The 27,110-nt window shown below is 41.3% G+C and overlaps 1 protein-coding gene and 1 long non-coding RNA gene across 3 annotated transcripts; one reads left to right on the forward strand and one right to left on the reverse strand.

Moving 5' to 3' along the window:
- Positions 1-1,417: 1,417 nt before the first annotated feature.
- On the forward strand, positions 1,418-17,688 carry morf4l1 (mortality factor 4 like 1). Of its 2 annotated transcripts, none has more exons than XM_061917149.1 (12): positions 1,418-1,562; positions 5,314-5,360; positions 5,435-5,502; positions 5,581-5,673; positions 5,844-5,921; positions 6,003-6,028; positions 8,440-8,534; positions 8,635-8,736; positions 8,823-8,911; positions 13,092-13,264; positions 17,245-17,329; positions 17,396-17,688. In XM_061917149.1, the coding sequence occupies exons 1-12, from the start codon at positions 1,523-1,525 to the stop codon at positions 17,478-17,480; spliced, it is 981 nt and encodes a 326-aa protein (XP_061773133.1). In that variant the 5' UTR covers positions 1,418-1,522; the 3' UTR covers positions 17,481-17,688. The 2 variants fall into 2 exon arrangements, with proteins under 2 accessions (XP_061773133.1, XP_061773134.1); XM_061917150.1 differs by having other exon boundaries at positions 5,581-5,667.
- Positions 17,689-18,120: 432 nt separating this feature from the next.
- LOC133563178 (uncharacterized) lies at positions 18,121-19,088 on the reverse strand. The gene is made up of 2 exons (XR_009809010.1): positions 18,319-19,088; positions 18,121-18,257 (listed from the first exon to the last, which is right to left on the reverse strand). It is a non-coding gene; the product is annotated as an uncharacterized LOC133563178 (long non-coding RNA).
- Between the last annotated feature and the right edge of the window lie 8,022 nt (positions 19,089-27,110).

Raw genomic sequence — 27,110 nt, forward strand, 5'->3', positions numbered from 1 at the left:
TTGCATATGTATCCACGTTTATGGATGTATGTTATATTGGGGCGGTATAGCTCAGTTGGTAGAGCGTCCGTGCCTGCAACTTGAGGGTTGGAGGTTCGATCCCCGCCTCAGCCATCCTAGTCACTGCCGTTGTGTCCTTGGGCAAGACACTTTACCCACCTGCTCCCAGTGCCACCCACACCGGTTTGAATGTAAAAATTAGATATTGGGTTTCACTATGTAAAGCGCTTTGAGTCACTAGAGAAAAAGCGCTATATAAATATAATTCACTTCACTTCACTACACTTCACAAAAAACCTTCCGTAAAAGGAAAAAAATGTACGACGGAATGACCAAATGAAATACATGTTTTATTTATTTATATATATATATATATATATATATATATATATATCCATCCATCCATCCATTTTCTACCGCTTATTCCCTTGTGGGGTCGCGGGGGGCGCTGGCGCCTATCTCAGCTACAATCGGGCGGAAGGCGGGGTACACCCTGGACAATCCGCCACTATATATATATATATATATATATATATATATATATATATATATATATATACGTATACAGATGTATTTATTAAAGGTAAATTGAGCAAATTGGCTATTTCTGGCAATATATTTAAGTGTGTATCAAACTGGTAGCCCTTCGCAATAATCAGTACCCAAGAAGTAGCTCTTGGTTTCAAAAAGGTTGGTGACCCCTGTTGTACATTATTTTGTATTTCTATAGTGTTTTGTATATTGTACAGGATTGCTTATTATTTTTATTGGATAGTAGTCTGTTTATTTCAATTGTTAGTTTTTGTTCCTTTACCTCTTGTGTTATTTACAATCCATCCATTAATTTTCTACCGCTTATTCCCTTTTGGGGTCGCGGGGAGCGCTAGCGCCTATCTCAGCTACAATCGGGCGGAAGGCGGGGTACACCCTGGACAAGTCGCCACCTCATCGCAGGGCCAACACAGATAGACAGACAACATTCACACTCACATTTAGTGTTGCCAATCAACCTATCCCCAGGTGCATGTCTTTGGAAGTGGGAGGAAGCCGGAGTACCCGGAGGGAACCCACGCATTCACGGGGAGGACATGCAAACTCCACATAGATAGATCCCGAGCCTGGATTTGAACCCAGGACTGCATTGTGAGGCAGACGCACTAACCCCTCTTCCACCGTGAAGCCCTTGTGTTATTTATTTTACCCCATATTTGTTCCCACTATGTCACCTTAAATTGGAGTCTTTAATCTCGTTATATGCAAATATAATGACAATAAAGTCCATTCTATTCTATTCTTTTATTCAATCTCTGATCTCCTCCCAAGACACATGTACACTCTCACAGGATGATTGACAGCCTCCACAGCCGCCATGCAGTATTTATCCCAGAGCCTCCTCGCTTTCTGCTTGGTCGCGTGTAATGACGTCACCAGGTCGGTGATGACGTCTATAAGTGAGCGGCACCGTTTCAGATTGGAATGGGAGCTGGCGATTTTTCCCCTATTTTGATCGTTTAATCCGTGAATGGCGCCGAAACAGGACCCGAAACCTAAATTTCAAGAAGGTACTGAGACGAGTGCGTGTGTTCCGACAGCAGCTTGATGACGGCTTAGCGTCAAAAGTCGATGGAATGGAGCTCAAATATTAGCTAGCAAGCTGTTAGCATGTATTGTTGTTGGTGTGAACACGGAGTGGGGGCTTTTTGCTTCCAATTTACTGGGTTACCTTTAATTTAGTTTCACGGGGAAATGTGCATTAGTGTAATGTCAAAGATAAAATCATTAAAATGTTTTCTCTTGAAATTTCTCAGCGCCCGCCCCCTACTAAGCTAACACTTAGCCTAGCTCGGCTATACAGGACTGTCAAGTTTGGTTGAGGCGTACACAACAATATATTAAAAAGAATAGCGTTTATATGGTTTGTTTGTTAAACGAGGAGGTAAATGTTTTCCTGCGAATATCAATCAGTATATACATCGTGAAGTTTTATTTTCAAAGAGTTTAATTATGTATTCGGTGTTGTCCTGGCAGCACGGTGGAGTAGGGGTTACTGCATGTGCCTCACAAAACGAAGGTCCTGAGTAGTCCTGAGTTCAATCCCGGGATCGTGGAGTTTGCATGTTCTCCCCGTGGCTGCGTGGGTTCCCTCCGGGTACTCCAGGTTCCTCCCACCTCCAAAGACATGCACATGGGGATGTTGTAGGCACAATACCAATAATAAATAAATGACTGTACTTGTATAGCGCTTTTCTACCTTCAAGGTAGAAAAAGCGCTACCTTCTACATTAAAGGTAGAAAAGCGCTATACAAGGTACTTAAAGCGCTTTGACACTACTTCCACATTCACCCATTCACACACACGTTCACACACTGATGGAGGGAGCTGCCATGCAAGACATGCAACAACAGCACCCATCAGGAGCAAGGGTGAAGTGTCTTGCTCAGGACACAACTGAGGTGATGAGGTTGGTACTAGGTGGGGATTGAACCAGGGACCCTCGGGTTGCGCACGGCCACTCTTCCACTGCGCCACGCCGTCCCAATGTGAGCAATTTGCAAAATGCGCAACCGCATTGGGGTTGGACTCAAATCAGTCCAACCCTAACCACTATACAGTGTACATCCACGACTAAACTACTGACAACTTGGATTACTATTTATAAAATATAATAATGTAGGGTTACTGACTAGACGATCCAAAAAATCTCGTCTTAAATCTCGTCTTGCTCAGGACACAACGGAGGTGATGAGGTTGGTACTAGGTGGGGATTGAACCAGGGACCCTCGGGTTGCGCACGGCCACTCTTCCACTGCGCCACGCCGTCCCAATGTGAGCAATTTGCAAAATGCGCAACCGCATTAGGGTTGGACTCAAATCAGTCCAACCCTAACCACTATACAGTGTACATCCACGACTAAACTACTGACAACTTGGTTTACTATTTATAAAATATAATAATGTAGGGTTACTGACTAGACCATCCAAAAAATCTCGTCTTAAATCTCGTCTTGCGATTTGCAAATTGCTTGCGCACAATGGAAATGACGTATAATTTGCAAAGTGCGCTGGATTACTTAAATGCTTACAACAGGGATAGGTTGATTGGCAACACACAATTGGCCCTAGTGTGTGTATGTGAGTGTGAATGTTGTCTGTTTATCTGTGTTGGCCCTGCCATGAGGTGGCGACTTGTCCAGGGTGTACCCCGCCTTCCAACCGAATACTGCTGAAATAGGCTCCAGCACCCCCTGGGACCCCAAAAAGGACAAGTGGTAGCACAATGTCATCAGTTTCTGATTTATTAAATTGTATAACACTGCAAAATATTGCTCATTTGTAGTTGTCTTTCTTACGGAGCCCCTAAAGGGACATGGGGAAAACATTTTTTGGGGGGGAATATCTTGTGCGCACGAGAAACATATCTGTTGCGTACGATATATGTATCACGTGAGCACGAGAAAGCTTTGGATGCATCCGCGTGGTTGGAGGTGTGTGTGAAAATGCAAATTTAGGAGTTAATTCGGCTGTATTTCCAACTAAGACGTTCCCCCATAATCTCCCGTTTTTCAGCAGTGTTTTCCTTCCGTTGCCCTGGATCTCGACTGTCTCCCTCGTTCCTCGACTCCTCGCTCGCCCCGGGACTCTGACGCCTCTCTCTCACCTCAGATCACCTGCCTGCCCCATGGACTGCCTCGTTCCTCTGGTGTCTGTTTGCCGTCACCTCACCTTAGTCAAGACACAACACTTTTGCAAAATAGTTTCGACGATGGATTGATTGATCAAAACTTTTATTAGTAGATTGCACAGTACAGTACATATTCCGTACAATTGACCACTAAATGGTATCACCCCAATAAGTTTTTCAACTTGTTTAAGTCGGGGTCCACATAAATCAATTCATGGAGTCGTCTCCTTCCTCTGAGTTCAACATCCCTTGGGTCAAGTTTTTTAAGAATTCAGCGTTCCTCTTTTTTCTTGATGTGTAATCCATCCTCCTTGCATTTAGTGTGCATCCACCTATATCCACACAGCAGGCCACTTCTTTGTAACTGCTGGTTATTGAAATCTACCACGCGATTGAAAGAGGTGTATCTTTTGCGCCGAAACAGACTACATGCCTTCATAAATGTTTTAAATGTCTTTCAGACACAATATACCGATGACGACTTGCAAGCAAAGCAGCAATGTCCTTACCGTGAAGTCCGAGTTGGAAATACAGCCGAATTAACTCCTGAACTGCCATTTTAACACACACCTCAAACCACGCGCACGCATCCAATGCTTTCTCGTGTGCACGTGATACATATCTTGTGCTCACATGATACATATCTCGTGCGCACGAGAAACTATCTTGTACGCACAAGATAGTTTCTCGTGCACATAACATTTTCGAGAAAAAAGTAATTTAAAACATTTGTACGCACGTACAACACTTAAGGACTTCAGTATGTGGAATTAAATTATGGAATGGATTAGGCAAAGCAATCAAACAATGTACTAATATGATCCACTTCAAGAACGTTTGGTTCTTAAAGTGTTTACAAAGTACAAAGAAGAAGAACCATGATAAACATTCTGCATTTATTTCATCCATCCATTCATTTTTTCAAGATAATCTTACTCATCTCACCATCCATCCATCCATTTTCTACCGCTTATTCCCTTTCGGGGTCGCGGGGGGCGCTGGCGCCTATCTCAGCTACAATCGGGCGGAAGGCGGGGTACACCCTGGACAAGTCGCCACCTCATCGCAGGGCCAACACAGATAGACAGACAACATTCACACTCACATTCACACACTAGGGCCAATTTAGTGTTGCCAATCAACCTATCCCCAGGTGCATGTCTTTGGAAGTGGGAGGAAGCCGGAGTACCCGGAGGGAACCCACGCATTCACGGGGAGAACATGCAAACTCCACACAGAAAGATCCCGAGCCTGGATTTGAACCCAGGACTGCAGGAACTTCGTATTGTGAGGCAGACGCACTAACCCCTCTGCCACCGTGAAGCCCTCCTCACCAATTATTATTTATGTATTTATTTTTTTTGTTATTACTCAATTATTATTTATGTATTTATTTTTTTTGTTATTACTTATGCAGTATATTGTGAATACATTGAGAACAGGAAGTGAACAAAAGTTTTAACAACTGCTATGTAAAGTAAAAGGGGTAGGTTTAAATAAGCTTTGCTTCTTCATACTCCTTTTCGAATATGTTGAATAGAGAAACTGGAAATTGTGATGTATCATGTTGTATGTTTGCATGTTTCAAATAAAGTCCAACTCATGTTTACTGCATGATCATTGTGTCCAGGTGAAAGAGTGCTGTGTTTTCATGGGCCATTGCTCTACGAAGCTAAGGTAAGCTACCAAGTTATCTAGCCTTGCTTTATGTTGGTGATGTTTTTATAAACAACAGGCTTGTCTCTCTGCAGTGTGTTAAAATCAACATCAAAGAGAAACAAATCAAGTACTTCATTCATTATAGCGGGTGGAATAAAAAGTAAGTGGGTCATGTTAACCTTTATACTTTGGATGAACACAAATACCTGATTCTCTTTGTATGTTTTTTTTATTGTAGTTGGGACGAATGGGTTCCTGAGAGCAGAGTGCTGAAGTATGTGGACAGCAATCTGCAGAAACAGAAAGAGCTTCAGAAGGCCAACCAGTATGTGTATGGGTTTCAACCTCCGCAGTTAACACCACATCACTGACAAACAAAAATATATGTACATTGAGACACACAGGACTGCAACATTTTGACGACCAACATTATAAAATACAATTGACAGTCATTTAATGGCAGTGGCATGTATTAGCTCACGCTACTGTTTCTCATCCCAGAGACCATTATGTTGAAGGAAGAATGAGGGGGGCTGCGCCGAATAAGAAAATACCTGCAACTGCACAGAAAAACGACATGTGAGTGCGACATTCACTGTTCCTGCTGACTACAGTTGCGTCAGCTGTAAATAACGTTCATTCATTGATGCTCTGTTCCAGAAAAACCAAAAAGAACAAACAAAAAAGTGAGTACTGCCTTTGATATTTAAACAGTAAGTCATTGAAGTCCTTGTTGTACAATAGTAGCATCGAACACAATCTGTCTGTCCTAGGGCGCGTTCCAGCTTCTGATCTGTTAATTTTGAGTTTAATTTCCTCAAATGTACTGTTGCAAATTCTATTTAGTCTGTTCCAGAGTCAAACTGTCAATGTCATACAGCATCTATTAGCTGTATATAATAATATTAGATTAGATTTTTATAGCGCTTTTCTAGACAGTCAGAGCACTTTACAGAGAAAACTGAGAACCCATCATTCACTCGCCCCACATTCACACTTTGATGGTAGTAAGATACATTTGTAAACACAGCTGACCTGGGGTAGACTGACGGAAGTGTGGCTGCCAATTTGTGCAAAAGGCTCCTCCGACTAACATTTATTCACATTAGGGCTGGGCGATATGGACGAAAAAGTATATCTATATTTTTACCTAAACTCGATATTGATGTATCTCTATATTTTCTGGTGAGAGTATACATATTCCTTTTTGAGTGAGATTCACCAAAAACATGCACCTGTGGATAGGTTGATTGGCAACACTAAATTGTCCCTAATGTGTAAATGTAAGTGTGAATGTTGTCTGTTTATCTGTGTTGGCCCTGTGATGAGGTGGCAACTTATCCAGGGTGTACTTTGCCTTCCGCCCCGAAATGGAAAAGCGGTAGAAAATGGATGGATGGATGTAGTGAAATTGAAGTAAATGACAACTGTACTGTAAGGAGTTAGTGGCACTTTTATTAACCAGTTAGTCAATATGGGTATTAACAGCACAGAAAAGAAACTGTTTAAGTAGCTCAGAATTACATAACATAAATAAAATTATCCATGATCTTCCTCACTTCGGCATACATTTTTGGCAGCATTCATTGTGCAAAATATGCCCGGCTTGGCAACTTGAGAACAGTTTGGATTTGGGCTTACATGGTAAGCAACTCAAATGAATGTTTTATCCAGACTCATACATTTGTCCAATTGTGGCCAAGTAGACGCATTGTGGCATTCCTGGACGTTGCCTACATCGCTATCACGAATCATACATACTTCTGATATTTTGTAGTGTGGAATGTTAGAAAATGGTTAATAAAGTGAAATTACTCAAAGATCAATGGTTGGTATATAAAAAAAAAACACTAGTTTATTTATAATAAACATTTTGGAATGGACTTAGTCAAAGTGGAGTGGCAATTTGTTCTCTGGTGACACTTAGTAACTACAAAAATGTGTTACGTTAGCTCATGTGGCTGTAAGTTAAATGATGTAGTTGATGATTTTTACTATGGCTCTCTGCCTTGGATACTTTGTATGTGTAAATAATATGCAAATACTGTGTATTATTTCATACTTGTTAATATTGATGTATCTGGTGTTTTAATCTACAGCAAAGTCTCTTATGTATGTCTAGCGTGTGTGCTATCTTGTGCTCAACTGTTGTGTGGCTGCTAATTTCTAGTAGCCAAACGCCTACCATGTTGACGTTTTGTGAGTGACTATACTAACTTACAGTGCGTCTGCCTCACAATACGAAGGTCCTGCAGTCCTAGGTTCAAATCCAGGCTCAGGATCTTTCTGTGTGGAGTTTGCATGTTCTCCCCGTGAATGCGTGGGTTCCCTCCGGGTACTCCGGCTTCCTCCCACTTCCAAAGACATGCACCTGGGGATAGGTTGATTGGCAACACTAAATTGGCCCTAGTGTGTGAATGTGAGTGTGAATGTTGTCTGTCTATCTGTGTTGGCCCTGCGATGAGGTGGCGACTTGTCCAGGGTGTACCCCGCCTTCCGCCCGATTGTAGCTGAGATAGGCGCCAGCGCCCCCCGCGACCCCAAAAAGGGAATAAGCGGTAGAAATTGGATGGATGGATGGATATACTAACTTACGAGAAAAACTTTGTGTTCCTATTGGACATTTAGATGTTAACCTGCTTCCCAGCTTTGCACAGGTAAACACTGCAGGATTGCTTGTATTGAAGCGCTCATATTGGAGATTTTAGATACAAGCCAATATAATTCTCTCTTTTTTTTGTTATTGTGAGATAAATATCTGATTGGGATGTCCCTAACTTTAACATAAACTGGTATACAAGTGTCAAAACAACAACATGTTAACAGCTGTTATAAACTACAAATGGTGTACTTGCCATTAACTTTGGTGACACATGACAGTTGGGGAGGTTATTGTCTCTTCCCATTAAGAGTAAACACAGATGAGGTTGCATTCTTTTATTATAGATTATAACGTCTTTCGTTTTTTTATCGCTACATCGCAACAGGGAGTCTTGGGTAATGGCAGTTTGGGTCCTGGGTTTTTCAACCTTAAAAATTGACTTTTTTCCTAAACGTAGTTGGACTTTAAAGGTTCTAATGTTTGCTTGTGTTCTAGCTCCTGGTCCAGGAGAAGGACCAAGCTCAGGAGGAGTAGACCCAACCCACCCTCCTCGGAAGAAGAGGGCTCGTGTTGACCCAACTGTTGAAAGTGTAAGTTCACCATTGTTCCATAGTGCGTTCCTGTATGCATGTAGTACTGAAGTAATGCACAAGTGTTTTGGCATCGGTTGCAATGTAATTGTTTGTGCAGGAGGAGACTTTTATAAACAGAGTAGAAGTTAAAGTGAAAATCCCTGAAGAGCTGAAACCTTGGCTTGTTGATGACTGGGATCTGATAACACGACAAAAACAAGTCAGTACCGTGTATTTTACTCAAGTCAATATGTAACACGACCTTTCAATGCAAGTACCACCAAAGTGTTTATTTTCCCATGTCAGCTTTTTCACCTGCCTGCCAAGAAGAATGTCGACACTGTTCTTGACGATTATGCAAACTACAAGAAATCAAGAGGAACCTCTGACAGCAAGTAAAATACACATTTTCTTAAAATCACAGAAATGTAAAAAAAAAAAAATGTATATACATACACACACACACACACACACACACACACAACCACGGTATGTAACGGTAAACAGTATAATGAAAAACCGCGATAAGATTCCAAACAGTTAGTAATACTGTTTACATTTTTAATTATCGAAAACCGTCATTTATCTATAAATTTCAGCCGATCGCTTCGTTTCACTTAATTTCGCACAATTCTACTTCTGTGGAGTCTCAGTGTGCATTTAAAAGCGCAACGCTATTGGAGGAGAAACATGTTTTATGTTGCAGTTTCATTTTGAAAGTGTAACTAGCGTCCTTCCGTCAGCTACTGGGACTGAGAGTTACCATGCGGCAGGCAATGTTTCGGTAACGTTGCCACAACTTGTTAATAAAGTCTTTAGTTTGATTAATGGGATGCTGGGGAAGGATGAGTAAAAATATACAATCTAGACTGGGCCCCAATGGGAGCCCAGTCTGGAGAGGGAAAAAAAAAACTCCATAGCAAAGCACATATACATATTACAACATACAACCCCCATTTCCATATGAGTTGGGAAATTGTGTTAGATGTAAATATAAACGGAATACGATGATTTGCGAATCACTTTCAACCCATATTCAGTTGAATATGCTACAAAGACAACATATTTGATGTTCAAACTGATAAACATTTTTTTTTTTGCAAATCATTAACTTTAGAATTTGATGCCAGCAACACGTGACAAAGAAGTTGGGAAAGGTGGCAATTTAAATACTGATAAAGTTGAGGAATGCTCGTCAAACACTTATTTGGAACATCCCACAGGTGTGCAGGCTAATTGGGAACAGGTGGGTGCCATGATTGGGTATAAAAACAGCTTCCTAAAAAATGCTCTGTCTTTCACAAGAAAGGATGGGGCGAGGTACACCACTTTGTCCACAACTGCGTGAGCAAATAGTCAAGCAGTTTAAGAACAACGTTTCTCAAAGTGCAATTGCAAAAAAATTTGAGATTTCAACACCTACGGTCCATAATATCATCAAAAGGTTCATAGAATCTGGAGAAATCACTCCACATAAGCGGAAACCAACATTGAATGACTGTGACCTTCGATCCCTCAGACGGCACTGTATCAAAAACCGATATTAATCTCTAAAGGATATCACCACATGGGCTCAGGATCACTTCAAAAAACCACTATCACTAAATACAGTTTGTCGCTACAGCTGTAAGTGCAAGTTAAAGCTCTACTATGCAAAGCAAAAGCCATTTACCGGTATCAACAACATCCAGAAACGCCGCTGGCTTCTTTGAGCCCCAGATGCAAAGTGGAAAAGTGTTCTGTAGTCTGACGAGTCCACATTTCAAATAGTTTTTGGAAATATTCGACATCGTGTCATCCGGACCAAAGGGGAAGCGAACCATCCAGATTGTTATCGACGCAAAGTTCAAAAGCCAGCATCTGTGATGGTATGGGGGTGCATTTGTGCCCAAGGCATGGGTAACATACACATCTGTGAAGGCACCATTAATGCTGAAAGGTACATACAGGTTTTGGAACAACAAATGCTGCCATCTAGGTGCCGTCTTTTTCATGGACGCCCCTGCTTATTTCAGCAAGACAATGCCAAACTACATTCAACAAGTGTTACAAGGGTGGCTTCGTAAAAAAAGAGTGAGGGTACTTTCCTGGCCTGGCTGCAGTCCAGACCTGTCTCCCATCGAAAATGTGTGGCGCATTATGAAGCGTAAAATACAACAGCGGAGACCCCGGGCAGTTGAATGACTGAAGCTCTACATAAAACAAGAATGGGAAAGAATTCCACTTTCAAAGCTTCAACAATTAGTTTCCCCAGTTCCCACACGTTTGAGTGTTGTTAAAAGAAAAGGTGATGTAACACAGTGGTGAACATGCCCGTTCCCAACTACTTTGGCACGTGTTGCAGACATGAAATTCTAAGTTAATTATTATTTGCACAAAAAAAAATAAAGTTTATGAGTTTGAGCATCAAATATCTTGACTTTGGGGTGCATTCAACTGAATATGGGTTGAAAATGATTTGCAAATCATTGTATTCCGTTTATATTTACATCTAACACAATTTCCCAACTCATATGGAAACACGGTTTGTACATCTCAAGATATCTAGCAACAGAGGGGAGGAGGGTGGGCATGGTAGCAGACCGCAGCTCTCAGACGCTTCCCATCCTTCCATCTCCCTTATGGGATTTGCATCAAGGAGTTTGATGGGGGGGGAGTGTATGTGTGAGTGGCGTATATTTTTTTGTGGGTGCATATGTGTGTGCGTGTAAGCCTGCGGTATGTCTCTGTTCCGTGGCCTTGATGTTGTGCAGCCTATAAGTCCAAAGTCATCAACAACCGGTATTTGTTTTTGAGAGACAAGAAGGGAGTTTGTCCCAAGCCAGGGAAACAATCCAAGTTAGAATGTTTTGTATGCGATTGAAAATAAAATGTGCTTTTCACTCTAACTTATCAATGAATGGTCCTCAAAATTTTGCAGAGCAGACAGTCCGATGTGATCCAAAATCACAAGAGTGTCCTCAGTTCTTCCCCCATCCTCCAATCAGTTGTGGCAGCTTTGGGGTACTTTGAAGACTGCCAGCAACTTCTAATTTGTTGACAAACCATACCAACGCTTACTCCAATCAGCAGATGTCCTGTTGTCGTAATTCCTAATAGGTGGAATATTTTCACGTCCTCTACTAAAAAGGTTCGCCAGGCACGTGGCACTCCTCCTCCCAAGAGCCTGTCGTGTGTCCAGCAACAACCGCTCCGTCACGACAAGCAGGTTCCCCCAAACCCAAGATCTTGTCAATTTCTTTTGAGGCCAGTTAAATAGTTCCAATGTTTAGATTTGGAGAGCAATGCAAAAAGAGGCAACAAAAAATTTAAGGCAAGACAAAGAAGCAAGCATGAGAGATTAGGGAGAGGAACACCAGTGATGTGTGCCAGTGAGAAAATTCCTATACGACACATTTCTGCTCAAAGGCTGCAGTTCCCCCAGGTTGTACAAACAACCCTGAGATCGGATGTGGTGCTGTGGTCTGAAGAGGCAAAGAAGATAATTCTCATTGAACTCACAGTCCCATGGGAAGAAGGTTGCGGCCAAGCCTTTGAAAGGAAAAGTGCTAAATACCAGGACCTTTTAAATGACTGCAGGGGAAAAGGATGGCAGGCATGGCTGTTCCCAGTCGAGGTCGGCTGCAGAGGATTCCCGGCCCAGTCGGTATGGAGAATACTCACAGCTTTGGGAATAACAGGGAAGGAGAGAAAGACAGCAGCTCGCAGGATGGGGGAGGCAGCGGAGAGAGCCTCTTGCTGGTTATGGAGCAGGAGAGATGAGATGAGCTGGAAGCCAGGAGGAGGAGATAGGCAGTGACTTGGCCACCACTGCCGGCCCACCAGCGGTAGGGTGTTACGGTTCAGGGTCGAAACACCCAATGACCGCTGGACACCGTCTGAAGATATCAAGTTCTCCTGGCCAAGGCTCCATTCACCTAAGGTGAATGAAGAAGAAAGCATCTCCGGATGTAATGCAATCTTATGTATATATATATATATGTATATATGTATGTATATATGTATGTATATATATATATATGTATGTATATATATATATATATATATATATATATATATATATATATATATATATAGATGTATGTATGTGTATATATATATATATATATATATATATATATATATGTATATGTGTGTATGTATGTGTATATATATATATGCGTGTATGTATGTATATATATATGTGTGTATGTATGTGTATATATATATGTATATATATGTATGTGTATATATATATATATATATGTATGTATATATATATATATATATATATATATATGTATGTATATATATATATATATATGTATGTATGTATGTGTGTGTGTGTGTGTGTGTGTGTGTGTGGGAAAAAATTAAAGAGGGGTTCCCTCAATCAGGAGATTTTATCTCCTGATGATTGAGGGAACCCCTCATGGAACACATACATATATTGCGCTCTACCACGGTATCGTGCACTATTTTCTGGATAATCTAATTAAGATATATATATATATTTATATACATTTTTTTGTTTTGTTGTTTTCCTCATGTTCTGTTGGGATTTTTTTTCACAATTCTTTGATGTTCTTTTCCCAGGGAGTTTGCTGTAAGCGAGGTTGTTGCTGGCGTGCGGGAATATTTCAACGTAATGCTTGGGACGCAACTACTCTACAAATTTGAAAGGCCGCAGTACGCAGACATCCTGGCCAACCATCCAGACACATCCATGTCACAGATCTACGGTGCCCCCCATTTGCTAAGGCTCTTTGGTAAAACTCTCATGCACAAGATTGTCTTAACTGTAACCTTTTGTGTGCCACTATGTGTATATTAGTGCTGTCAAATGATGAATTTTTCTAATCAGATTAATCACATTTTGGAATTTGGGTTATTATTGATTAATCACAGGTGATTAACCGCCTGCAGAAATAAAATGCAATTTTATTGTTAGAATGTCATCCAGGAACATTTTTAAACGTTTCATTTGGATGCATGTCATTTATTTGCACAAAACCTTATAACCGTTTTTTCTAAAGTTCTTTGAGGGTGTATTTTGGAGTGAAATTTGCCAGCGAGCACACCAGTCAGTCTCCTCACTCATTTTTGTACTGACGTGGGCTGTGATGTGATCACTGGCCGTTAGCGGTTAAAGTAAAAGAGCTTTTATAGTCAAAATAAATTGCATTATTATTCTAAGTGTCTGCGATCAGGTGGCGACTTGTCCATGGTGTATCCCGCCTTCCGCCCAATTGTAGCTGAGCTAGGCACCAGCGCCCCCGCAACCCCAAAGGGAATAAGCGGTAGAAATGGATGGATGGATTCTAAGTGTGTACATCAGTAATGCGATAATGTTTTTGTGACTAATCACATAAGTCAACTGATTATTTTGATTATGTATCAGGGTTTTCGCGGGGCATCAAAAAGTCATTCAAGTATTTTGCATACTGTATTTTTCGGATTGTAAGTCACTCCGGAGTATAAGTCACACCGGCCGAAAATGCATAATAAAGAAGCAAAATCATATATAAGTCACACTAGAGCAGTGGTCCCCAACCACCGGGCTCGATTGGTACCGGGCCGCAGAAGAATTTTTAATATATTTCTTATTTTTTAAATTTTTTTATTAAATTTACATAAAAAACACAATATACACTTACAATTAGTGCACCAACCCATAAAACCTCCCTTTTTCATGACAAAAACCTCCCTTTTTCATGACAAAGAGATTGTTCCGGGCCGCGGGACAAATTATCAAGCGTTGACCGGTCCGCAGCTACAAAAAGGTTGGGGACCACTGCGCTAGAGTATAAGTCACATTTTTGGGGGAAATTTATTTGATAAAATCCAACACCAAGAATAGACATTTGAAAGGCAATTTAAAATACATAAAGAATAGTGAACAACAGGCTGAATAAGTGTACGTTATATGACGCATAAATAAAAACCTAACAATTTCACACAAGTCGCTCCAGAGTAAAAGTCGCACCCCCGGCCAAACTATGGAAAAAAACTGCGATTTATAATCCGAAAAATACGGTATACAACGCCCTAAAAAACATTTAAAAAAAACGCTAACACTGCTTCATTTACATGCTGTGACATGCATATTAACAAAGTATAGCGACATTGTTTTTGTAAGAGTTAACACAGAGGAACGACTTTTCTTGCGCCGTGACACATCATGTTGCTCATACTGCTCTTCCTACCACTGCAAATTAGCCAGCTACTAACTAGCCTGAGCTGCTAATTTACAATTTCTTGAGGGAATTCTCCTGAAGGAATCAATAGAGTACAATCTATCTAATAACGTTGGTTGCGACCAACCATTAAATAAAGATGGAAGAGCACAAGCTGCTTTTTCTGCTGCGCTATTGCCTTTGAGTTTGTAAACGCTAATGCTAGTTTATATTTTATGCATCTCCCATGTATACTAGAAGGCTGTGGCACCAAGCTAGGAAGTCGGTCAACTTAGAAAATCCACACGCTACCAACGTGATGTTATATGGCTCTCAACAAATAGAACGCAGCATAAGACCATTGAAATAGAATAGAATGCCTTTTATTGTCACTATACACCGGTAAAATTATATTAAAAGCAACTCCACTATCTGTGCGACAGTCTATAAATATGCAAAACATAGGAAGGAAAGAAAATATATGGTGCAAAAGGAGGTAAGGTGCACAGTCCAGTCCTGAAAGGGAATGTTCAGAATCTGTTGTTAAATATTAAATATCATACTATATGCATATATACAGAAGCATTCAGACTGTGGGGGGGAAAATTGAACACATGGCTCGGAATCATTTTTTACCGGAGCAGTGAGTATTATTCTGAATTCACCATCTCACGAAACATCCCAACATCCCATCAGTCGGCATATGTTTTAATTTGAAACATTAATAAATAATGCTACATGATAACGCTCCGAAGCTCTCAGTCTGCCATTAGTGGTAGCAAACGCAGAAAGTGCTCTCTCCGTTGTTGTTGTCAATTCACAAAGCACATTGCAACAAACGCTGCAGTTGCTAGGTACTTTGTGAAATCAATGCACCCAGGAAAGCAGTTACGGTAATGCTTGAAATTACCAAAGTACTGTAAATATCACATGATATCATGAATATTACTACATTACATAAATACTTGCATCATGTGTATACAACGTTGTTGGATGGTTTTCTGAGTGCATTAAAAGCAGAATAGATCAAATCTCTATTACCTGCATTGTTGGCCGCCATTTAGGAGCAGTTTTTTTACTATTGAAAATAGTATATTAAAAAGATAGCAAATAATCATTAACATAGAATTTAATGGGAGCAAAACATTGAAAAAGAGTTGGCACAGGGGCATTTTTTCCACTGTATTACATGGCCTTTCCTTTTAACAACACTCAGTAAACGTTTGGGAACTGAGGGAGACCAATTTTTGAAGCTTTTCAGGTCGAATTCTTTCCCATTCTTGCTGGTATTTTAGGCTTCATAATGCACCACACATTTTCAATGGCAGACAGGTCCGGACTACAGGCAGGCCAGTCTAGTACCCGCACTCTTTTACTATGAAGCCACACTGTTGTAACACATGGCTTGGCTTTGTCTTGCTGAAATAAGTAGGGGCGTCCATCATAACGTTGCTTGGATGGCAACATATGTTGCTTCAAAACCTGTTTGTACCTTTCAGCATTAATGGTGCCTTCACAGATGTGTAAGTTACCCATGCCTTGGGTACTAATCCACCCGCCATACCATTACAAATGCTGGCTTTTGAACTTTGCGCCTATAACAATCCGGATGGTTCTTTTCCTCTTTGTTCCGGAGGACACAACGTCCACAGTTTCCAAAAACAATTTGAAATGTGACCTCGTCAGACCACAGAACACTTTTCCACTTTGCATCAGTTCATCTTAGATGAGCTCGGGCCCAGCGAAGCCAGCGGCGTTTCTGGGTGTTGTTGATAAATAGCTTTCGCTTTGCATAGTAGAGTTTTAACTTGCACTTAGATATGTATCAACCAACTGCCGTTACTGACAGTGGTTTTCTGAAGTGTTCCTGAGCCCATGTGGTGATGTCCTTTACACACTGTCGCTTTTTGATGCAGTACCGCCTGAGGGATCGAAGGTCCGTAATATCATCGGTTTTATGCAGTGATTTCTCCAGATTCTCTGAACATTTTGATACTATTACAGACCGTAAATGGTGAAATCATTAAATTCATTGCAATAGCTCGTTGAGAAATGTTGTTCTTAAACTGTTCCGACAATTTGCTCACACATTTGTTCACAAAGTGGTGACCCTCGCCCCATCCTTGTTTGTGAATGACTGAGCATTTCATGGAAGTGGCTTTTACACCCAATCATGGCCCCCACCTGTTCCCAATTAGCCTGTTCACCTGTGGGATGTTCCAAATAAGTGTTTGATCAGCATTCCTCAACTTTCGCAGTCTTTTTTGCCACTTATGCCAGCTTTTTTGAAACATTTTGCCTGCATCAAATTCCAAATGAGCTAATATTTGCAAAAAATAACAAAGTTAAGTATCTTTTCTTTGCAGTCTATTCACTTGAATATTGGTTGAAAAGGATTTGCAAATCATTGTATTCTGTTTTTATTTACCATTTACACAACGTACCAACTCCACTGGTTTTGGGGTTTGTAGTTCAGTATAGTATCAAGTACAGAAGAGAGAAAATGAGTTGTATATTGGGTCAGAGGTCACATCCCACTATCTAGTAAAGGTCTGCCTCTTTGGTCTTCCAAGTGCGAATCGGAGCCATGCTGGCTTACACTCCCTTGGATGAGAAGAGCCTGGCACTGCTGCTCACGTACCTGCAAGACTTTCTCAAGTGAGCATCCGCACACATTTCACCTGTGGAAGTAGAAGTCACGTGACGCGTGTCACTTTTTTGCAGGTATCTGGTCAAGAACTCCACCGCGCTCTTCAACGCCAACGACTACGAGGTGGCCCCGCCCGAGTATCACCGCAAAGCCGTTTGAGGATCATGAAGGAAGTCCCAGTTTGAGTCGTCACACTAACACCGGAAAAAGTTTCTTTCATTTGGAAAGTGCACTGTCCTTGTATTGGTATGTTTTTAATGCCACCTTTTTAGTTTGTATCATTGGTCTTTTGACAAGGAAGTTCAATATTTTACTTTTTAGTACATTCATTTTTGTTCATCATTTTCTAATAAAAGTTCTCCATGTTCTTGTGCTGTGCTTTATGGCGCTAGCTTCTCCTGACTTGAACTTGTTGGCCGTGACACTTCAGTGCTGGGTCTGGAAAATGTCACACCTTGCTCTGATCTGAACGTTTACCTAAAAAGTAAAATGTCAGAGGAGTGCGAATCCTACGGCCGTGTGAAGATTTAATATTTGTGTTTATTCTGACCTGTTCGCTTCTCAGCACAGTAAAAATGATGCAGAAGATGTTGACATAAATGTTATTTTACAGTTAACGTGTTCGTCTATGTCAGCTGAATGGCCAGCAGTTGTTATGGCAAGTACGATCCAGCTCACAGGATTCCTTTTATTCAATTCTCCCTTTCAAAGTCCACCTGTAGTTCTGCTGCACTAACACACGGTGGAAGACTCCTTCCCTCGGGTTCCTTGGGCCACCAATCACCAACATCACCACTCCTTTTCAGGGTTTTTAAACAGTTTTATTTAACCAGAATAGTCTGTGTTGTGCTTTTCCCCAATTTTCTTCAGTGTCTGTCAATCTCGCTGTCGCTCTCTCTTGTGCTCCAAATCCAACAACCCTCTCCTCTTCGGCTGCTGCTTTTTAACAAAACAACAGGTGATTAGACAAACAGGCCCAGGTGGGCCTTTTACGCACCTTTTGCTGATCTTGCAGCTGGTCCTGGCACACCCCGCTTCGCTGCAGGTCCTCAGGCCACCCCCCACACACACAGATACACACATTTTGTGGTCAGTCTGCTAAAAGCCTGCCAAACACGGTTTCCATAGCATAGAGATAACGTTTTTATGATGGCAACTGTTTGACCCTGGAACAGATCATGTCCATTATTCCCTAGGGCAGGGGTCGGCAACCCGAAATGTTGAAAGATCCATATTGGACCAAAAATACAACAAAAAAAAAATCTATCTGGAGCCGCAAAAAGTTAAAAGCCTTATATAAGTGTTGTAATGACGGTAACACATGATATAAGTGTCTATATTCAGGGATGGGAATTTTCCGCGGAATTCCGCCGATTTTGGCGCCGCCAGGGTCATTTCTGTGAATCGTTTAAATCTGGGGAGACAATTATAGGGGAGGTTAGGGACTCGTGGTTTTTGTCTATGCGTTGACCTAGTTATCAGTACAAGGCAGAGAATTCCCGCAAAAAATATGAGAATGTGTGAAGGCACCAGAATGGCTAGCTCTACTATCAGCTGACGACATCAACCAATGACATTGCCCGTTATAGGCGTCTGCACGCGTCGTTTGCCGACAATATCTAGTCCCCGATCCTCAATTATTGTGAGTGTTTATGAACTCGTCCTCTGTTTATATTGGTTGTTTTTATTGGCGACTAATCTGGAAAGAAAACACAGTAGCTCTCAATTAACACGTTTCTTTATTGACTTAACAGTTTCAGACATGGTTAAGCTTATTGAAGATAGGAATGCTTCATTAGCGAAATAAATCGATAAGGGCGTGAGAAACAAGTGGGACTGGGCATGGCTCGATATATCTATCAAACTAAAGGTGAATATTAATATCGTAGAAGTAGACGAACTGATCAGCGATTTTATTGCAAAGTGTGATGAACCGGGACGTGCTCAGTGCTTATATTGCAAGGACATTGTGAACTATGGATCTCGGGGAAAGGTGGCACTCTTCTAACACGCGAAATCGGCAAGGCATCTTAAGTAAAGTGAGTTTACAGAGAAGAATTCTGGTTAATCCATTTGTAGGCCTATTTTTGTCTATAATCCAAAAGTGTGCAAGAATTTGATATGTGTAAACTTGTATACATAAATTTCATCACATGATACATTTTTATGAAAATATTTGCTAATAAATGTGAAATGTTGGTCAGGAGACTGTTAGATTTTGACTCAAAATAGCAGGAAATGCATCCTAAACTAACATAGATTTCAAAACTTTTCTGGGAGGGCATGCCCCCAGACCCCCCCTAGCAGCCAATATTACATACAGATAATGTGTCATGAGGCAAATATGAATTTAATACACAGAGGACATAAGTAAAGGAAACTGAATGAGCTCAAATATACCTACAAACGAGGCATAATGATGCAAAATGGGGCGCTATAGCTCGGTTGGTAGTGTCTGTGCCAGTAACTTCAGGGTTCCAGGTTCGATCCCCGCTTCTGCCATCCTAGTCACTGCCGTTGTGTCTATGGGCAAGACACTTTACCCATCTGCTCCCAGTGCCACCCACACTGGTTTAAATGTAACTTGGATATTGGTTTCACTATGTAAAGCGCTTTGAGTCACTAGGGGAAAAGCGCTATATAAGTATAATTCACTTCACTTCAAAATATACATAAAGCTAGCCTAAATAGCAGGTTAGCATCAATAAGCTTGCAGTCATGCACTGACCCAAATATGCCTGATTAGCACTCCAAGTCAATAACATCAACAAAGCTCACCTTTGTGCATTCACGCACAGTATAAAAAGTTTGGTGGACTAAATAAGACGAAGGAGTGGTATAAAACACGCCTTCCTGTGGCAGCATCAGAGAAAGTTGTACTTGTAAACAAACTACGGTGAAATCAAGGGTCCGCCAAAATTAGTAGGATAAAACGCTGCTCGCCAAATACTCTCCTCAGTGAAGCATGTTTAACATAAGCAGTGAGGTTTCTAACAATTATTAAGGTTTGTGTCATGTTTGTTCTCTTACTGAAACAGTATCAACACATAAATATAGTTTTCCTTTTTCATACGTTTTTGAAAAAGTTCCAGGGAGCAACTCGGGCGACACTAAAGAGTAACATGCGGCTCTAGAGCCGCTGGTTGCAGACCCCCGCCCTATGGGAAAATGCATTATAATGTGAATAAATTGGCCATCGGACATATTGTCTTTTAAGCTTTGAGGTTACTTTCTTTACTAGTACTGTTGACTGTCACGTCATAAAACAAGTCCCTAATGTTGGTAACCAAAAATATAATGTATTAATGTTTGTACTTTTTCAATAAATGTTGAAATGATTCAGTGTTTTTTCACAAATTCCAACAATATTACAGTATGTACCTCACTTTTATAAACCTAAACATACGTTCATCAAGTGGAGCAATCCAACATGTATTAGATTATTGTATTAATCAACACAGTCTTATATCAATTTATTTTGAACACAACCTGAAATACTTTCCATCTTCGCAATTCAAACAAAAAGTATCTTTAATACGATATAATTTGAAAAAAAGGTTGTAATATTGAAAGAAAATAATACATGTGTGTGCTGAAAGAGGAAAAGAAAGAAGCAAAAGGTTATAATGTCCTCCTCTATAACTCAGATAAAATGCTGTAATTCAAATGACCTGATGTAACAATAGGTTGTGAGTTCAAACCCCGGCCGAGTCCTACCAAAGACTATAAAAATGGGACCCATTACCTCCCCGCTTGGCACTCAGCATCAAGGGTTGGAATTGGGGGTTAAATCACCAAAAATTATTCCCGGGCGCAGCCACTGCTGGTTGCTCACTGCTTCCCTCACCTCCCAGGGGGTGATCAAGGGTAAAGGGTCAAATGCAGTGAATAATTTCGCCACACCTAGTGTGTGTGTGACATTCATTGGTACTTTAACTTTAATATTGTATTTAATATATAATTACAGGATACTTATTCATTATATTATGGATACTTGTTTTAAACTTAAATGTATCATGGATCTGCGATAAGGTGGCGCCTTGTCCAGGGTGTACCACGCCTTCCGCCCGATTGTAGCTGAGATAGGCACCAGCGACCCCAAAGGGAATAAGTGGTAGAAAATGGATGGATGGATGTATCATGGATATAATACAGAATGGGTTGGACAACACTTGGAAGTACAGTCATCTCTTGCTGATTGCTATTATTTGGTTCCAGACATGGCGGCAATAAAGCACGATATCAATCAAATGTTTTCATAGCAAGAGCATAAAAAACTGTTTATGACCTTCGAAATACAATTTTCCAGTAGTGTGCCGTTAGGGAGCTGGCCTAACATAACCAGAAATCATGATCACAGCTAAAGATAAAATCATTTTTCAATTCGCACCCCTAAATATCTAAAAGTACTCATATTCTCCATCCATCCATCCATTTTCTGCCGCTTATTCCCGTTCAGGGTCGCGGGGGGCGCTGGCGCCTATTCTCTTCATGTCATTTAATGCTCCTTCCCGTGTTTTTTTTTTTTTTTTTTAGTTTTATTTTGTATCCAATCAGAATTCAGCTAACTTATTTTGCCATTTTGTACCGAATCTGCCCGAAGCCTTCAGAATCAACAATCCGGGCGATCGGGGACATACAGTTGATAGACAGTTGTGATAGCCATTAAGATCACAAGTTGTTGACAGTAAGTCAAAGTTAAACGTTAAAGTTAAAGTACCATTGATTGTCACACACACACTAGGTGTGGTGAAAGTTGTCCTCTGCATTTGACCCATCCCCTTGTTCACCCTCTGGGAGTTGAGGGGAGCAGTGAGTAGCAGCAGTACAAGAGCTCGGGAATCATTTTTGGTGATTGAACTCCCAATTCCAACCCTTGAGGCTGAGTGCCAAGCAGGGTGGTAATGGGTCACATTTTTATAATCTTTGTATTGGGTTTGAACTCACAACCTACCGAACTAAGGTGGGATACTCTAACTCAGGGGCCAATTGCAGTACGCGAGAAGTTATTTTGCGGCCCCCTCCTTAATATAAAAGTTTAATGGCAGTGCGGCCCGCGAGTTTTATATGAATGCCGCTTGACAGCATTGTGTGCAGAGCTGAAGGAATCTACCAATCACGGTGTGGTATGTGGCTCTCGAGGGCCAAACATTGATGTCACTTGTGTAATGCAAGCAGAGAAATGTTTTTCCGCTTTTCTACTAGACTCTCACCCCCCCACCCCCCTGTAAACAGTCCGGGCCGGGGAGACGAGCGTCTCTCCAGTGTACCGGTAGCTTCCGAAGCACTCCGCCGAAGGACCGAGCGACAATACAAAACTGTGGTGCACCAGACCCCAGCGCTGATACTCCGACAAAGAGTTGCGGGGCGAATCGGACGTTAGTCGTGATGTTAGCCTGTTCGGGGCTAATTGTGCTACCGTAACTATAAACTCCCCTTCTCCCATAGTAAGTATGTGTATACATTGTTGCTGACTGGAGAAATCAAATTATTGTTTTTATTATGATTGATTTATTTACTTAATTCTCATTTTGTTCATTTATATTCTGATTTTATTTTGTGTTGAAAATAAAAATAAAGACATTTAGGAATATTTTTTTAAGAAATATTACCTTGCGGCCCAGCCTCACCCAGACTCTGCATCCAGTGGCCCCAAGGTAAATTGAGTTGAGACCCCGGCTCTAACCATTAGGCCACTGAGTAGCCTATCTTAGTAGCCTGATGGTAATGAGACTGTGATTGGATACTCACTTGTCATTCCAAAGTGAGTATCCAATCACAAGTTGCAATTTAGCAGGAAGTGTTGACCCACAAAGAAGGAGAACAAAACGTTGATTAGGTGGCAGATATATATTTGCGAGGCCATTTTCAAGAAAGATATTTCAAGAGAAACTACATCTTGTGAGACCATGTCGGCCAAAAGGCCGGAAGCTAGCTTAGCTCTCCTGGCGATGAAATTGGGAAATGCGTTACGTCTTCGTCGCATGGCTGCGATTGTTGTGTTCTAGTGATGGGTTGATGAGGCTTCACGTATCGTTTCGACACATTGCAAAGCTGTATTGATACTGTGTCAATACTGTGTCACTAAATACTGACATCTGCTGGACATTAAAAATCCCTACAGGCAACCTTTGGACCGACTCAATTGACACTGATTTTATGACCTAGTACTATATGCAATAATACAAACCAAATCATTGTATTTCATTTAGGATTATTTCATACCTTCATTTAAATACAAATATATTTTTATCTTTTTTAGATACAGTCAATAAATAATGTGAACATGATTGATTGATTGTCACTTTTATTAGTAGATTGCACAGTTCAGTACATATGCCGTACAATTGACTACTGAATGGGATGCAGAGAACGTGTTGTGAATGAGGATACTTGTGGACTGGGAATTTTTATTTTTAATTTTTTTATTTTACATGCGCTCTGAATAGGCACTGTTGATTGATTGATTGATTGAAACTTTTATCAGTAGATTGCACAGCACAGTACATATTCCGTACAATTGACCACTAAATGGTAACACCCGAATAAGTTTTTCAACGTGTTTAAATCGGGGTCCACGTTAATCAATTCATGGTAAAAAGGTAATGGGTCCGAGCTGGATTTGAAAAAGTGTCCTAAGGACCTCAGCATGATCAACTGTAGACGTCCACTCTACCAACTGAGCAATCGAAGAGATTGTTTGTCACTGCTTTTTTATGTATTCAATAGGATGTTTGTGTGGGTGGGACAATGCAAGAAACTTTGAGAGAACATGAAACGACAAGGAAATGAACACAAATACATTTTTTTCCGATATATGATCAAAATATTCCCACACGGTGGAAATGATCTCCGACGACGACAAATGACTAACGACAGAAGTGCGGCGATTCTGTTGGCAGCAGCATCTCGTTGACAGAGGCGCTTCCTTATAAACACAGGTTGGCGCACGGGTGCTAGTGCGACACAGTTTTCGTATCGGTCACGTGACCAAAACAGCTCATTATTGATCACGTGACTTTCTAAGAGCGGTACACGCAGGGTTCCGCTCTATTAGCTCGACGCATGCGCCGATGCATCGGTGTTGCCGGACCCATCACTATCGTGTTCTCTCCAACGCAGGAAACAAGCAGCTAAGATTAAGCTTTCTTTGATAAATGAAACGCAGGACAAAAATACAAAACTAAGGATGCTAACAAGCGTGGAGCTAAAACAGGAGTCTCAGACACGCGTCCCACGTTATTTGTCGGCCCCCACCTTTGATGTTAGCGCGGCCCGCAAGTTTTATATGAATGGCGCTTGACAGTGTCGTGTTATTTGGGTTCAAAATGGCTCTTTCAACGTTCTGGGTTGCCTACCCCTGCGTTAGTGGAAAAGCGGAAAATTAGTTTAAGTGACAGATACGTTGCTATGGAGACGAGGGTTTTCTACGTGCCTGGCTGCAGTCACATTGCGACACCTGTCCGTCAGTAATAACAGTCCCCGATAACCTAGACCAATTCAAACCGTTATTCGTTTTTTTTATTATTTAATATGTATTGCCTCACACAATGAACACTACATATAGATGACGTCTATATGACATCTATATGACGCCAGATAACACTGCGGGAGCCGTCACTTTTCTGCGCTCGCTATCCCGGTACTTTCCCGACTATTATCCGCCGACTGCCGTGTTGCTGTAGGGAGGAAAAGCGGAACGACACACATTGTGGAAATAACATTATTCTCCGTGCGTCGGCTAAATACAAATATATTCAACAACCCCAAACATGTCTTTTTCAAAGCCTGCAGTGAAGAGAAAGATGAGCAAAGACAATTCCAGGAAAAGCGGGAGATGCAATATTTCTTTGTTGAGCACAGGAACACCCAGACGTGACTTATTTGCACAGAGAAAGTTGCGGTGCACAAGGAATACGATTTGAAACGTCATTACAAAACTAAACATGCTGAGGAGTATGCAAAAGTTTTTTTAAGAAATCTATTCTTGCGGCCCAGCCTCACCCAGACTCTGCGTCCAGTGGCCCCCAGGTAAAGTGCGTTTGAGACCCCTGACCTAAAACAAACCAAAATGTCACAGACGGTTAAAAACGAAGAATGCTAGTGTATAGAAGAATCTCAAGAGCAAGGAGATAAACCAGGAGAACGTAAATGTTGCCTGTCCCAAACATTGACCCAGCAACAAATGCTGGGTGACAGGAAACTAGAAAGGGGAGTGGTTAACCAAACACTTGGTGGGAACACTAATAGCAAAACAAAGACAGGTGAGGAGAATCAGTGTCCATGAAAACCAACAAAAAACAGGGAAAGAGGTTGCACCCAGGATACAGACTAAAACAGAAAAACTAACAAACCCAAATCATGCCATGACCCGGATAACGGATTATGAAAAAATGCTCGCCATTTCCACTCGAATCGTGAGTGGTGATTTATATTTATATAGGGTTTTTCTCTAGTGACTCTAAGCACTTTACATAGTGAAACCAAATATCTAAGTTACATTTAAACCAGTGTAGGTAGTGAAGTGAAGTGAAGTGAAGTATATTTATATAGCGCTTTTCTCAAGTGACCCAAAGCGCTTTACATAGTGACACCCAATATCTAAGTTACATTTAAACAAGTGTGGGTAGCACTGGGAGCAGGTGGGTAAAGTGTCTTGCCCAAGGACACAACGGCAGTAACTAGGATGGCACAAGCGGGAATCGAACCTGCAACCCTCAAGTTGCTGGCACGGCCACTCTACCAACCGACGACCAGGCCGACGACACGGGGTACAACTGGCTTATACGGCGTCAAACGGGTTCCACAAATTGTGAGTTCAAATATTACATTTTTTTCACGTTTAACATGTTTTTTGCAATTTAAATTTTGACAGTACCACTTAAGATATCGGAGCGTTGAGCGGGTTATTGATGATTTCAAGAAATGTTACTGATCTGCATGATTATAGCCAAGTGTATTGAGTTTGTTAACTTTCCGAAGTCACACACAAATAAGTATGCAGCACGGTGGGAGAGAGGTTAGTGCATGGGCCTTACAATCGGAAGGTCCCGAGTAGTCCTGGGTTCAATCCCGGGCTCGGGATCTTTCTGTGTGGAGTTTGCATGTTCTCCCCTTGACTGCCTGGGTTCCCTCCGGGTACTCCGGCTTCCTCCCACCTCCAAAGACATGCACCTGGTTGGCCCTGTGATGAGGTGGCGACTTGTCCAGGGTGTACACCGCCTTCCGCTCGGATGAAGCTGAGATAGGCTTCAGCGTCCCCCCACGAGACCGCAAGGGACAAGCGGTAGAAAATGGATTGATGGATGGACACAAAAAAGTGCTCAACATAACACACTGGCTGTATAAACAACTCCGACATTGTTATTAGAGATGTCCGATAATATCGGCCAATAAATGCTTTAAAATATGATATCGGAAAATTATCGGTGTCAGTTTCAAATAGTAAAATGTATGACTTTTTAATACGCCGCGGTACGGAGTGGTACGCGGACATAGGGAGAAGTACAGAGCGCCAATAAACCTTAAAGGCACTGCCTTTGCGGGCCGGCCGAATCACATAATATCTACGGCTTTTCACACACACAAGTGAATGCATGCACACTTGATCAACAGCCATATAGGTCACACTAAGGGTGGCCGTATAAACAACTTTAACACTGTTACAAATATGCGCCACACTGTGAACCCACACCAAACAAGAATGACAAACACATTTTGGGAGAACATCCACTCCGTAACACAACATAAACACAACAGAAAAAATACCCAGAAACCCTTGCAGCACTA

This window comes from Nerophis ophidion, linkage group LG12 (assembly GCF_033978795.1).
Source record: "Nerophis ophidion isolate RoL-2023_Sa linkage group LG12, RoL_Noph_v1.0, whole genome shotgun sequence".
Classification (NCBI taxonomy): Eukaryota; Metazoa; Chordata; class Actinopteri; order Syngnathiformes; family Syngnathidae; genus Nerophis; species Nerophis ophidion.